This window comes from Lissotriton helveticus, chromosome 4_1, assembly GCF_964261635.1.
Source record: "Lissotriton helveticus chromosome 4_1, aLisHel1.1, whole genome shotgun sequence".
Lineage (NCBI taxonomy): Eukaryota > Metazoa > Chordata > Amphibia > Caudata > Salamandridae > Lissotriton > Lissotriton helveticus.
Window position 1 is genome coordinate 2,042,777,377 of NC_136063.1, and position 14,093 is coordinate 2,042,791,469.

General features: G+C 40.7%; 1 protein-coding gene across 5 annotated transcripts in view; it reads left to right on the forward strand.

Moving 5' to 3' along the window:
* Nucleotides 1-14,093, forward strand: part of LOC144829498 (uncharacterized) — a 458,194-nt gene that overhangs the window by 281,359 nt on the left and 162,742 nt on the right. For all 5 annotated transcript variants that reach the window (XR_013610683.1, XM_078688691.1, XM_078688692.1 and 2 more), the window contains one exon: nt 7,700-7,886. Coding sequence is in view for 4 of the 5 variants with exons in the window: in XM_078688691.1 (XP_078544817.1) it covers nt 7,700-7,886 (187 nt within the window). In the remaining variant the exon portion in view is untranslated. The remainder of the gene's footprint in view (nt 1-7,699; nt 7,887-14,093) is intronic.

Genomic DNA, 14,093 nt, shown 5'->3' on the forward strand with positions numbered 1-14,093 from the left:
TGCCCCGTATTCTAAATGCAGCACACCATGGGTGGCGGAACAGCGGCGCAGGATGACTGACACATCCCTGGTGATGCACCAGTCATCATAAATCTATCCCTAAGCTTCTTATCTTGTTACAGATGAACCGCCATATGTAGCATGAAACTATTTTGCATTTCCTAAATAGCGAATTTTAAGGAATAAATAGCAATTCTTTACCATTCCTAATTTGCAATGAGCAAATTGCTAATTTCAAGTTACCCATTCATTTCCATGGGCTAGGAGGCTCATAGGAATGAAGGTTTAATTTGCGATTAGCAATTTGCTCATCACAAATTAGGAATTTTTCCAAGGGTGCAGGGGTGTCTCAAGAACACCCTGCTGCACCCCTGAAAAAGAAATTTGGGGGCATATGGCACACATACATGCCCTAAGGGCATGTGTTGGCGTCATATGGCACCTTTTGTTTTTTTGAAAAAAAGCTTTTTGAAAAGAATTCACAAATTACCACCAATTTACCACAATAGTTTCCAAATCCTTAATGTCATTTTTTACATATTTTGTTTGATACATTGCATTTAAGTAGTCACAAAATTTGCAAATCCTTCAGTGCAATTGCAAAATAAGGAATAGCAAATTTTGCTACTCCTTATTTTGCATCAAACTTGTTTGATACATACCATTTGTCTAATTAACATTTGCAAAGACCGAAATTCGTAGAATTTTGATCTTTGCGAATGCTAATTAGCTTAATACATATGGCCCCAAGTGAGGCCTGTCTTGCGACATGGTGCATCTTTTGCATCACTGCTGCATCGGTTTCATGTGGTACGTTTTTTTTTACACCATGACATATCTGCCTAAATGCATCAATTTGTAATGTTGTCGCCTCATAGCAAATCTTTTGCACCGCCGCTGCATCATAAAAGTGACGCACAGTGGCACAAAAGAGGCATACACCTATCATAAATCTGTCCCTAGCATTTTAAAAGATTAATCCAGGATGACGATAAGGTGTGGCCTATCCAGAGGTTTGTTTAAGGTGAGGCCTACTCAGGATTGCAGATTAAAGTTACGCTTGATGAAGAATACAGAGGAGATAATACATGTAAAGGCCTACCAATGAAGTAAGTAATGTGCACTTTATTGCGCCAGTCATCATAAATGTATCCCTAATCTTCTTATCTTGTTACAGATGAACCACCATATGTACCATCAAACTATTTTGCATTTCCTAAATAGCAAATTTTAAGGAATAAATAGCAATTCTTTACCATTCCTAATTTGCAATGAGCAAATTGCTAATTGCAAATTAGCACCGCCGCTGCATCATAAAAGTGACGCACAGTGGCACAAAAGAGGCATACACCTATCATAAATCTGTCCCTAGCATTTTAAATGATTAATCCAGGATGACAATAAGGTGTGGCCTATCCAAAGGTTTGTTTAAGGTGAGGCCTACTCAGGATTGCAGATTAAAGTTACGCTTGATGAAGAATACAGAGGAGATAATACATGTAAAGGCCTACCAATGAAGTAAGTAATGTCCACTTTATTGCGCCAGTCATCATAAATGTATCCCTAAGCTTCTTATCTTGTTACAGATGAACCACCATATGTACCATCAAACTATTTTGCATTTCCTAAATAGCAAATTTTAAGGAATAAATAGCAATTCTTTACCATTCCTAATTTGCAATGAGCAAATTGCTAATTGCAAGTTACCCATTCACTTCCATGGGCTAGGAGGCTCATAGGAATGAAGGTTGCAATTTGCGATTAGCAATTAGCTCATCACAAAATAGGAATTTTTTCAAGCGTGCAGGGGTATCTCAAGAACACCCTGCTACACCCCTGAAAAAGAAATTTGGGGGCATATGGCACACATACATGCCCTAAGGACATGTATAGGCGTCATATGGCACCTTTTGTTTTTTGGAAAAAAATGCTTTTTGAAAAGAATTCGCAAATTACCACAAACTAGAAGTTGGTGGTAGTTTCCAAATCCTTAATATCATTTTTTACATATTTTTTGTTTGATACATTGCATTTAAGGAATCGCAAAATTTGCAAATCCTTCAGTGCAATCGCAAAATAAGGAATAGCAAATTTTGAATTAAGGACATTTTAAGTAATTTCCACATGTGCAGTGTTTTCAAATTATGATTTGAAAATCGTTTTTGGGGAAAAGTAATGGTTTGCAAATTTATGACAAGGACATAATGGTGTATGCTTCTCTATAAGGCATTTCAGTGTCTCTGATGTCATTTTTCCCATATTACATTATAAGACCTTTCCCCATGGAGCACATTCCTTGTAAATATGCTCCCACCTGTGCATGGTGAATTTAGATTTTGACTGTTTGAGTCACATAGCCATGTTAAAAGTCACCCCAAAAAATTGCAAACGCTTTAAAAAAACACATTCATGTGTCTTAAGGACATTTTAAGTCATTTCCCCGTGGACAGTGTTTTGTAAGTGGCGCAAAAGAGGCATACACCTATCATAAATCTGTCCCTAGCATTTTAAATGATTAATTCAGGATGACGATAAGGTGTGGCCTATCCAGAGGTTTGTTTAAGGTGAGGCCTACTCAGGATTGCAGATTAAAGTTACGCTTGATGAAGAATACAGAGGACATAATACATGCAAAGCTCTACCAATGAAGTAAGTGATGTCCACTTCATTGCGCCAGTCATCATAAATGTATCCCTAAGCTTCTTATCTTGTTAGACATCAACCGCCATATGTATCATATAACTATTTTGCATTTCCAAAATAGCGAATTTTAAGGAATAAATAGCAATTCTTTACCATTCCTAATTTGCGATGAGCAAATTGCTAATTGCAAATTACCCATTCATTTCCATGGAGCAGGAGGCCCATAAGAATGAAGGTGCAATTTGCGATTAGCAATTAGCTCATCGCAAATTAGGAATTTTTCCAAAGGTGCAGGGGTGTCTCAAGAACACCCTGCTGCACCCCTGAAAACGAAATTTGTGGACATATGGCACACATAAATTTTAACAACATTCCTTTACCTCAAAAACGATTTTCAATTCATAATTTGAAAACACTGCCCACAGGGAAATTACTTAAAATGTCCTTAAGACACATGAAAGTGTTTTTTTATTGCCTTTCCAGCATGGTTGGGTCACTTTTAACATGGCTATGTAACACAAACATTTAAAATCTAAATTTCCCATGCACAGGTCGGAGCATATTTACAAGCAACTTGCGCCACAGAGAAAGGTCTTACATTAAAATGGGAAAAATAACATCAGGGACAGTCAATTGCCGTATAAAGAAGCATACACCATTATGTCCTTGTCATAAATTTAAAAACAATTCCTTTTCCCCCAAAACGATTTTCAAATCATAATTTCAAAACACTGCACATGGGAAAATTACTTAAAATGTCCTTAAGACACATAAAAGCGTTTTTTGATTGCCTTTGCAGCATGTTTGTATCACTTTTAACATGGCTATGTAACACAAACATTCAAAATCTAAATTTTCCATGCACATGTGGGAGCATATTTACAAGCAATTTGCGCCACATAATTCATAATTTTCTCCTAAAAGCACACTATTCTCTATCTAAATTAAAGAAATATTTTCTCACCTTAGCAAATACTTTGAGTTTGAAAACAGTCTCAGAAACACACCAATTTGTCTTCAGCAGAGCAAAAGGTATGCACTCCAGAGTCTGCAGCTATCAAAAGCACAGAAATGCTGTAATTCTTCACACATATCTCTCATGTCACCCAATCAAAACTCTTCCCTCACTTTTTTTCAAATGAAAACCCTTCCCCCCTCTGCCCTTTCTGCCTTTTCTGCATGGCAACCACCTCTTGGAAGACTTCTGGTGTTTGCAAGTTCACACAACTTTGTTGCAATTGAACTCTGAACTCTCAGTGCACCTGCATATCCAGTGCATTCTTTCATTTAATGATTTTTTATTGACCATTCAAAATACATCTTTCAAAGAACACATCCGTGCACCCTAACTTTCTGTTTTCAGCAATCAAAATCCACCAATCACTGTTACTGCTTCATGAACACAGAAACTCCACAGTTTTTTTCATTTTAAACTCTCATTTTTTCAACTGCCATTTCATTGCCACACTTCATCTGACTGCAGGAGAACCTTCTCTCACCATGTTTTCTGTCTGGATTGTTGGACATAGTTATATTCACTGGGCTCAAAGGTACGTTGAAAACAGGAAATTACCTAACCTCAATTTACAAGATGTGGAAATTAAGTGGTTTGGCCACAGAGGATTAAAATGTCACCAATTGATACCATTGGTGAAAACCTTTATGCATTTGCCCAAACCTGACCTGTTAATTGTGCACTGTGGAGGTAATGACTTGGGCACTTTGACTGGTGTAGGTCTGGAAATGCTTTTAAAGGACACCTTTGAGCAATTAATGGCACTTTTTCCTCAGACTGCCTTGGTATATTCAAATATATGCCAAAGACAGAAATGGAGGTGGTCAAACCAATTTTGTCCACAAATTGAGAAGTCGAGGAAGCATGTAAACAAATCTGTTTCAGCTTACATGAGAGACCATGGAATGGGCTCCCTGTACAACAATAACTTGCGTTACTACATGCAAGATATCTACAGAGGAGATGGAGTTCACTTCTCAGATGAGGGCAACAGAGTTTTCACTCTGAATTTAAGAATGTGCATTGGTACCTACTTATAAGTACCTAAATGTACCATAAACCCAAAAGCTCTTCTCAGAGCTACCCTACATCTGATCACTCACAATTATTATTTTACTTTTTTCACTAATTTCCAACAAAGTACGCTCCCTGGGGCGCTACCCGGTACGCGAACCGGGAGCTAACCTCGCGGAATTTTTTTTAAAAATGTTTTTTTTTTCGCACATATAAGCCTCCTCAGCCACCCTCAGAAAACCTAGGGGGTCAAGATAACTCTACCGTGCCCCCTTCTACCCATTCTGAACATTATTTGCCCTCCATCTTGTATCTTAATTCGACCGAAACACAAAATGGTGGACTCCCGGAACGCTTAAGGTTCGCGAACCGGGGCGCTCAACGGTACGCGTACCGGGTCGCTCCCTGGGAAGCGCACCATCAAAAAAGGTGGGAAAGTAGTTCACAGAAAAGCCACTGGAGACAATTTCACCAAATATAGATTAGCTCATACTACATACCAATCCCTACCATTTTCACAAATTTGATTGGAATTCCATTTAGTCATTTAGCCTGTAGACCTCTCTAAATACCCTGAGGTAAATTACTTCACAAAACACATCTGAAGTGTTGGAATTGAAAACCAATGAAAATGTTACTTTCATTTCCTACTTTTTTTACCTGACATTTCATTGGTTATATACCTGAATATATATAAAGGAAGAGAAGAAAACACAGCCATTTTGACTACTACTTCTTGCTGTACATTTCAATAGTATTTTCACTAATTCCTTCAACTTCTTTCTAAAGGTAAGTTTTTATTTTTAAAACTGAAGTATATTGTGCACTATAAGTTAATATGGTAAACTTTTTCTGATAGATATATACTATCCCTCTGTAGTAGTTATAGATTTAGAGAGACTTCTCTGTTATAGTTATGGATGGAGTTAGGCTTCTCTTGTATAATTATGAATTTACTTACGTTAAATCACATACACTTTTTTATATTCCTACTTCCACTCTGATACTATACACTGCCCAAAGATAAATTCACTGATAAAAAATGCCTATTTAAAATTATTCCCAACATTGCCCTATCTCTACTAATATATATTTTTTTAATCCAAATTTCAGGCAAAATGGAAGGCGAAAACCAAGTTTCTTTTGAAATGGACCTGCAAGAGAGCAGCCAAGAATTGATTGATACAATTGATCAAATTGACATTGAATTTTTCGATGAAACTTGGGACAATGAACTACTGCAATGTGTACAAGCAGTAGATAACCTCCTTGCAAATGAGGACATTTTACACCCTCAGAGACTACAATGTATATTCCATGATAATTATGAAATTTCTGACAATGAAATGTTAGAAAGTTTAATAAATTATGAAACACAATCACAATAAAAAAAATGTTTAAAAAATAAAAAATAATCAACAAAAACAACAATCAATTAACATACAGCATTTGAAAAGTCTATCATTCATTTTTCATTGCAGTACGCTGCCCAGAACGCTTCCCGGTTCGCGGACCGGGCGCTCCCCACGCAAAAAAAAACAAAAACATTTTTTTGTTTTTTTTGCCCCGCGGGGCCCTTTTAAAACCTCCACATTAAACCTAGGGGGTCAGGGAGGATCTAGTATGCCCCCTTATGGTCATTTTCGCTTTTGTTTGGGCCTCCTCTTGTCTCTCAATCCTACCGAGAGACAAGATGGCGGCCGCTCCGGACTGTTTAGAATGTTGACAGACACCGGAGAGCCAATCAGCTTAGCTACGCGAAGTTCCGGTACGCTTAAGGTCCGCGGACCGGAGCGCTGCCCGGAGCGCGCTTACAGATATATATCTTTTTTTAAACGTTAATTTCTCAAAATCCACTGGAGCACATATATTGAGACATAGAAAAGGCACATCGGGCTACCAGTCCCTACAATTTTGCCAAGTTTCATGCAAATCCATTCAGCCGTTCGGGCTAAAAGTGAGGCCAACCGCCCTATGGAAAACTCAATGTTAAAAACACGTTTTGGGACCCCCCTTTTTTCTCGGCCCCCCCTTGACGAAACCCCCCCAAATTTCCAAGGGCTGCTCAGAAACAAAATGTTCCATTTTCCAGAAAATTTCAGCCAATTCCGTCCACAAACGCCAAAGTTATTAGACATAGAATTTTCAAAAATCCCATAGGGAAAAAATCCTAACTATATATACCTACTGGCGACCGCCAGTAGGTAATATATATATATATATATATATATATATATATATATATATATATATATATATATATATATATACCCTATTATTGTTGAGGTACTATGTATTTTAACAAAGCTAAACATACATATATAATATATTTAATATGTGCTCCTGGGTCCCCAGGCATGGGTGGGAATATTCAGTGCTTATGACTTTGATGAGTACTCCCCTGGCATAGAACTAGGATTACAAGTAAGCAATTTATCCTTCGCCCACAAATGCTTTGCATCAAAAACACAAACAGACGAAGAAATACCATATTTTAAGTTTGTATAATAGTTTGATTGACTGCGCTAGTGTTATCCGCGTGCTACATTTTTGGAAGCCTGGAGCATACATCATAATGCCCTGAGAGATGCGAAAAGTATTGAACTTTTAAAAAGATAATTTGTATCTCAAACATATGCCTGCAGCCTCGTTTCCACACATCAAACTCACCTGCATAGATCATTCTTGTGCAAAATAGTTTTCAAAAGAAGATACAGAAAAATAATAAAGAAAGAACAATTTATTTAGACATTAGTTGATAGAATTTCATATATGTTAATTAGAGCTACAGAAATTTCCTGTGTAGGCATTGATGTATATGTATTTTACGTACTTTTTTTTTCAAAATGCAACAGGTGTATCAGAGCAGGTAAACAGTTTGAACATATGAAGGCTAAAGACAAAAAAACTTTTTCTTTCAGCCAGCAAGCTTGTACCTGGGGTGTTTTGAAGAAATCATCATTCAACACCAATTTCCATATATATTTAACTAAAATCACATTTTCTACAAATTCCTCTATTTTGTAGGCAGATGGAGCTGCGCCATCATCATTTCGAGCTTTCTCAGGAAAGTCAAAAACAAAGCGAAGGGCTTTGTCCTCTGGCCAAGATATTTTACCGCAAAACATTTGCAAAGAAATACCTGCTTTGGAAGATCCATGTGATGGGACACTGAAAACAGCACTGAGTAACCTGCTGTCTGAAGTACTTGGATGTAAGTGGAGAGATTTCATAGAATTGTCTATTTTTTTTAGAATGTTAAATCTCATTCAGAGGCCAATTTTAGCCTTGGCTGATTGAGGAAACTTGTATTGTTACCAGTCTTGAATGCTAGAGCAGAGTTCTTCTAGCTCGCATATACCTTGGCTGTAATGCAATCAGCTGTGTTTCCTGGTGCAGATGGTTTTGGTTTCTCATGACATATACCATAGTTCCTATTAACAAAAAAAGAAGTTGCAAATCTGCACCTGTAGATTAACTGCCTTTTCATAATCACCAACATTCCCAGTATTATGCCTGGAAAGTTGGGCCAGGCACAGGTATCCAGGTGCATTACTGGGTAGGGCAGATGTCTTTTTATTTTTTTTAATATGTTTTTATTGGCAATCCTGAAGCAGATCTAGTTTTCAATAGTCAGTAAATCGTACACAATTATGTTGTATAGCATAAAATATTTAGTCAGATTTGCCAATATTTTTGAATAGCGTGATATCCCAAATTAAACTCCCTCCTACCCCCTTGTGATAACTCCCCATCCTAACCAGCCCGACCTTTCACCTATAACTTGTTCCTTCCAACTTTGTATATTTGAATGGGCAGCCCTTGTGTGCGTTTGCTAACTTCCTCGTCAAGTCAAATATTGGAGTGCAGCCATAAGCTGCTCTACCTAAAATATTGGCTTTGACCATTCCTGGTTTTCTCTGTCTCCATTAGGATTAAGAACCAATAAGGGAGTATGGCGTTAGTGGGACGCTCAGGTACATCATCATTAATAGTATAAGAGAATGTGTAAGCTAAGGAAACCCCTAACTGAGCAATGGGGTGTTTACGTAGGCCTGCCTCTCTTCCTTTTAGAGGTGGACACTTTTAAATGTTGACCACACCGTGGTTGACATTCGAGAATGTCGACCTCTATAAGGAAGAGAGGGCAGGCCTATGTATGACTGTCCCCAGGACAATTTTTTGGGGAGGTGTAGGGTTTTTACACCTCATTGTAATGACGGCTCGCCAAAGTAGGGTCAGGTCCATGAATTTAGTTGAGGCTCTGTTTGAGTGTAGGCAAGAGAAAAGCCCTAATTAAAGCTTCTTTAAGGAACTATTTAAACATCCAGTAACTTAGTGGAGTATGGTAATGATTCCAGTCCAATAAATACCTGGTTAGCAACCCACACGACCATTGTATGTGAGGGAGGTCTGCGTCTGGGGAGCGGCATCAGGGGCAAAGTGAGGGAGTGCCTCTGTAAATCTTGGAGAAAAGATGAGAGATAAGATATGCTCTATTCAGAATATTCAATTGAATATATTTAAAGCGTGAGTTCTAAAACACCTTATGTGGGTATGACAGAATGCACTGCCATTCTGAATCGTGCAATGGGCAGCCTATGTCACCTTCCTATTTCTCTCGAAGAAAAGTTCTGGTCTGACAGTAATGCTGGAGGTGTGTTTGGTGTAACTAACGGACGAGGTGTTTGGTGTCCCCTACAGTGTAAAGCGCTTGTATAACAGCATTGACGGGGTGTTCTGTGTCTCAGAACAGCATTGCCGTTCTCAGCAATTGTTTAATTTGAGAGTAAGTGAGGAAGTAGCCGGGAGGGGCTGTGTAGTCTCTCCTAAGTGTTTCAAACATTAGTAGTTAACCGGCAGAAAATAAATTAGAAATAGTGACAGTCCCTTTTGGCCCATGTCTCTAGATGAGATTGCGGTATGGTGTTGTTGAAAACTATTGAGCCCACAAGATGGATCCCATCGGAGAAGAGGAATCTATGTTCAGGAAGTGCTTGTGAGTGTCTGAGGCAGTACAACACTATGGAGAATACTAGGGAGGGGTACTTAATTGAAAGTATCATAGTATATATCAGACCCAGACTTTGTTCCTCAGAAGAGAGACTGGTCCCTCGGAAGGAATGACCTACTAATCAGTGAACCGACCATTGAAGTTGAGCTGCGAGATTATATTGTTCAAAATTTGGGAGTCCCAGTCCTCTCGCTTTAGTTGGGAGTTTAAGGATAGCCAATGCCACTTGCCTGCGACCATTGTGTCAAATAAACTCAATTATTATTATAGTATTGCATCCAACTCTTGAATAAAGGAACAGGGCGATAATTGTCAGAATTCCACAAAATCCTGAAATAACAAGAAGCCAATTTGTAAATGGAGTCACTCACTGGACTTTGGGCTAGCCTCAAAAGAAGACTAAAAGGATATACGCATTAACTGAAAAGGGAAATCAGCACTTGATGGACTACATTCAGAAATATTTGAAAAATTGATTTATTTGGCGGTCCCAATCTCCTGTATCATTGCCATTGTTTTTTGTCCCGAAGAAGGAGGGAGAGCTGAGGATATGTATAGATTATCGAGCCATCAACCTTATCATGGTAAAAACTGTTGCCCTCTGCCATTGATCTCCGATATACTAGACCAGGTTAATGGAGCACAAGTGTATACTAAACTAGATCCGAAAGGAGCCTATCTTATCTTATCCGTATGAGAGGAGATTAATGGAAAACAGCCTTCAGAACCAAGTATGGGCTTTTTTAATATCGGGTAAAGCCGTACTGCTTATGTAACTCCCCAGCTGCTTTCCAAAACTTCATAAATGATGTCCTGGAGGATTATATTGACCAGTGTGCTATTGTCTATATCGATGATATATTGATATGTCCAGACTTTGAAGATGAGAAGCATGTAAGAGGGGTACTACAGAAGCTGAGAGAGGATTGCTTGTCTACAAAATTAGAAAAATTTGCATTTAATGTGAAAACGGTGGAATTTCTAGGATTTGTTCTCTCCAGCAGGAGTCATGATAGATCAACACAAAATAAGAGCACTCACAGAATGGAAATCTCCAAGAACCGTTAAGGAAGCCCAGAGCTTCATGGGCTTTGCAAATTTCTATCCGAAATTTATCCAAGATTTCTCTAAAAAGTTAATTCTGATCACTCGTCTCCTGAAAAATGGTTTTCCATTTGAGTGGCCTGAAGATGCAGAGGAAGGGTTTAAATCCCTAAAACGGGATTTTACCACCGCCCATTTACTGCTTCATGTTGATCACATGGAGCCATTCTTTGTTGAAACTAATGCTTCAGAATTAGGAACTGTAGGAGTGTTGTCACAATGACAAAAGAAAACAGGGCAGCTGCATCCAGTGGCATATCGATCAAGGAAATTTACTGCAGCAGAGGTGAATTATACTATCACAGAAAAGGAATTGCTTGCAATCAAAGACACCTCCAATGAATGGAGGCGCTACCTCTTGGTGAAAATAAAAAACACGGTCACCGTGTATGCCAACCATCAGAAATTAAAGTTTTTAAAATCAGCAAAGACTGACAGCCAGACAAAACTGGTGGTCTTTGTATTTTGCGTACTATGATTTCGTCATTACTCATAGACGTGGAACAAAGAATGGTAAAGCAGATGCTCTGGCAAAGGAACTTTTTTTTTTTCATAACCAATTTTGTTGAAAGTTGTGGCAAAACACCGCATAGCACTATATAAGATTTGGTCAATGTACAAGCATGGCATGACAGAAGTCTCAGATATCAGAAGCATAAAACAGTGCACCATCATACTGATAAACCATAATAAGCACACCATTTCCCCCATATTCATTCATGTTTCTTCGGACAGCCACAGGCCTAAAAAAATCGGCTCCTTCTGCTGTGCGCATCAGTCCACCACCGTACGCCAACCTCTCCTCATCGCTGGCTGTTGTTGTTTCCAGGCCCGGGCCAAGTCCCACTTGGCAACTAAATAAGTTGTCCCCAGAGAGGCACGCTGAGCCCTAGCACCCCCCACCTCCTCCATAAGCCCCAACAACACAACACAGGCGTCAACTCCACGGGGCGGTGCAGGGCAGTGGATAGTATGCCACCCACCGCCTCCAAAAGGGTCTCGGCATCGGGCATTCCCAAGCAACATGAAATCAATCTGCCATGGGAAGTGCGCAGTGCGTGAACACTGCTCACGCATCAGAACCTACAGATTGTAAGCGCATCTGAATGAGGTATGTCACGTGCAGTCAGTTGACAAAAAGTTAGTAATTTTAGTGGTAACAGAGCGAAACCACTTACGGGGAATGCCATATGGGTAATTACCCAATACATAAATATTTCGTATGAGACACCATTTTGAAAAGAGCTATACACCCCATGGGGTTCAATGACAACACAGGCCAATGGCCGAGATCTTGATCAAGGCGCCGGTCTAGTCCCTGTAAATTGAGGGCACAGTCCATATCAGGGATGGGGGACTACATGCCGAGAAAGGATTTTGGGATACCATACCTGCCCCAGAGAATCACCCTTTACCTCTGCTAAACAGGATTTGTCTTTATTAACCTGAAGCCCGGATGCCTCACCATACAGCTGAAGGATTATCTGGCAGCAGGGCCCTGAATGCCCCAGAACTCTCAAAAACAGGAGCATGTCATACGCATAGCGGTCTGCAAGACCTGTCCCCCATCGCCAGCCCGAGAACTGAGCATCAAAGCATATCAGCCACGCCTAGACTCTATCACTAACGCAAACAGCAATGGGAACAGTGGGCACCCCTGGTGTGTGCCTTGCTCGATGGGAAACGCAGGAGATACAACCCCGTTCACCCAGTCCTGAGCAGTCGGAGGGTGGTAGAAAAGCTGAACCATACGATGCAATTCTTCCCCTATGCCAGCCTGCCAAAGAACTCCCTCCATAAAGGCCCATGACACGATATAGTAGGCTTTCGTAAAATCGACTAACAAGAGGGCCAGAGTGCCATCGAGCTCTGACGCCCAGGACAGTGCTACATGGACGCTCCTGATACAAGGACATGTACTACGGTCCGATATGAATCCGCACTGATCTGGATGAACAAGATAAGGCAGAGCCCGGCCGAATCGCTCAGCTAGCACATTTGCATAGATCTTGATGTTCGTGTTTAACGAAATTGGATAATAAGTGAATCACTGGTCCCTAGGGAGACCTTCATTGGGCATGATGATGATGATGATAGCACACTCCAGCTCTGGTGGAAAGGACCCCTGCTCCAGTGTGGCGATACAGAGATTAAAAAAGGGGACATAGGATCTCACAAAATCATTTGTAATAGTCATAGGGGTACCCATCTGGGCTGGCTATTTTCCAGGATTTCAGTCTGACACCGCTGCACTCACTTCCTCAAGCTTTAACGTTTGGTCCAGTTCCTTGTCTAGGACACTGGGTATAGTCGGTAACGGTATATTATCCTAAAGGGGGTTGGTGATCACTGCTGGCAGCGAAAGCCACCTCCAGTATAACCCTCGATGAAAATCGGCAAAGGTCTGGGCAATTGCAGAAAGCTCCTCCTGGGACGACCCAAGGAGTCCCGAATCACCGGAATAACTCAGTCAGAAATCCCATGGGTGGCCAGCCAGTAGAAGAGTTTGCCTGATTAGTCCCCAGAAGCATTTACCCTCTTAGTAGAGGCCCTCCAGTATTGTCTGGTCTCCTCCAAGGAAATCTGCTGCAGTTCAGTCCATGTTATGGCCAGGCAGTGACGCTAGTGCTCAGTATCTTGGTGGTGAGGGGCCACTTCCATTCGTACTATCTGGGTTTCCAAGCTGGTCAGGCAACCCAGACGTAGCGCCTCAGTCTGACGAATGTGACCTTTAATGCGGCCTCTCAAGGATGGCTTACTAACCGCCCGCAGCGTCGCTGCCGATGCTATCCAACCTTCATTGAGCTCAAAGAACTGACGCAGTTCATCTTCGACAAAGGTCTCACATGCAGCGCTCTGCAAGTGCCATACACTGAATCTCAAAGCCGGTCACAAGACAGTGGGCTGAGTTCCCCATGAACGCATCAAGGGAGCGTGATCAGAAATTCCATGTGGAAGGATGCGCACCGCTTGAACTGAGAGAAGATCTGCAGCTGGTCGCCACATCAAGTCTATGCGGAATTCCGCTGCATGCGCTGCAGATTGATGGGTGTAAGAAGTTGAGCAGGATGCCAGGAGCATTAGGCATAGCACAGGCCCAGCGAATCTGTCCACAGAGACAAGCAGACTGTTCAGGAACACGTGATGGTGTATGGGGCTGAGGAGGTGTCCAGGTCTGGATCCGGAAGAGCATTAAAGTCTCCTTCAATCATAGTGTGGCCCTGAGGGATATTCAGGATAAAGGATCTCAGCAACTGCAGGGAAGGCTGCGGCAAGGGCAGCGGAACATAACGGGATATGAAA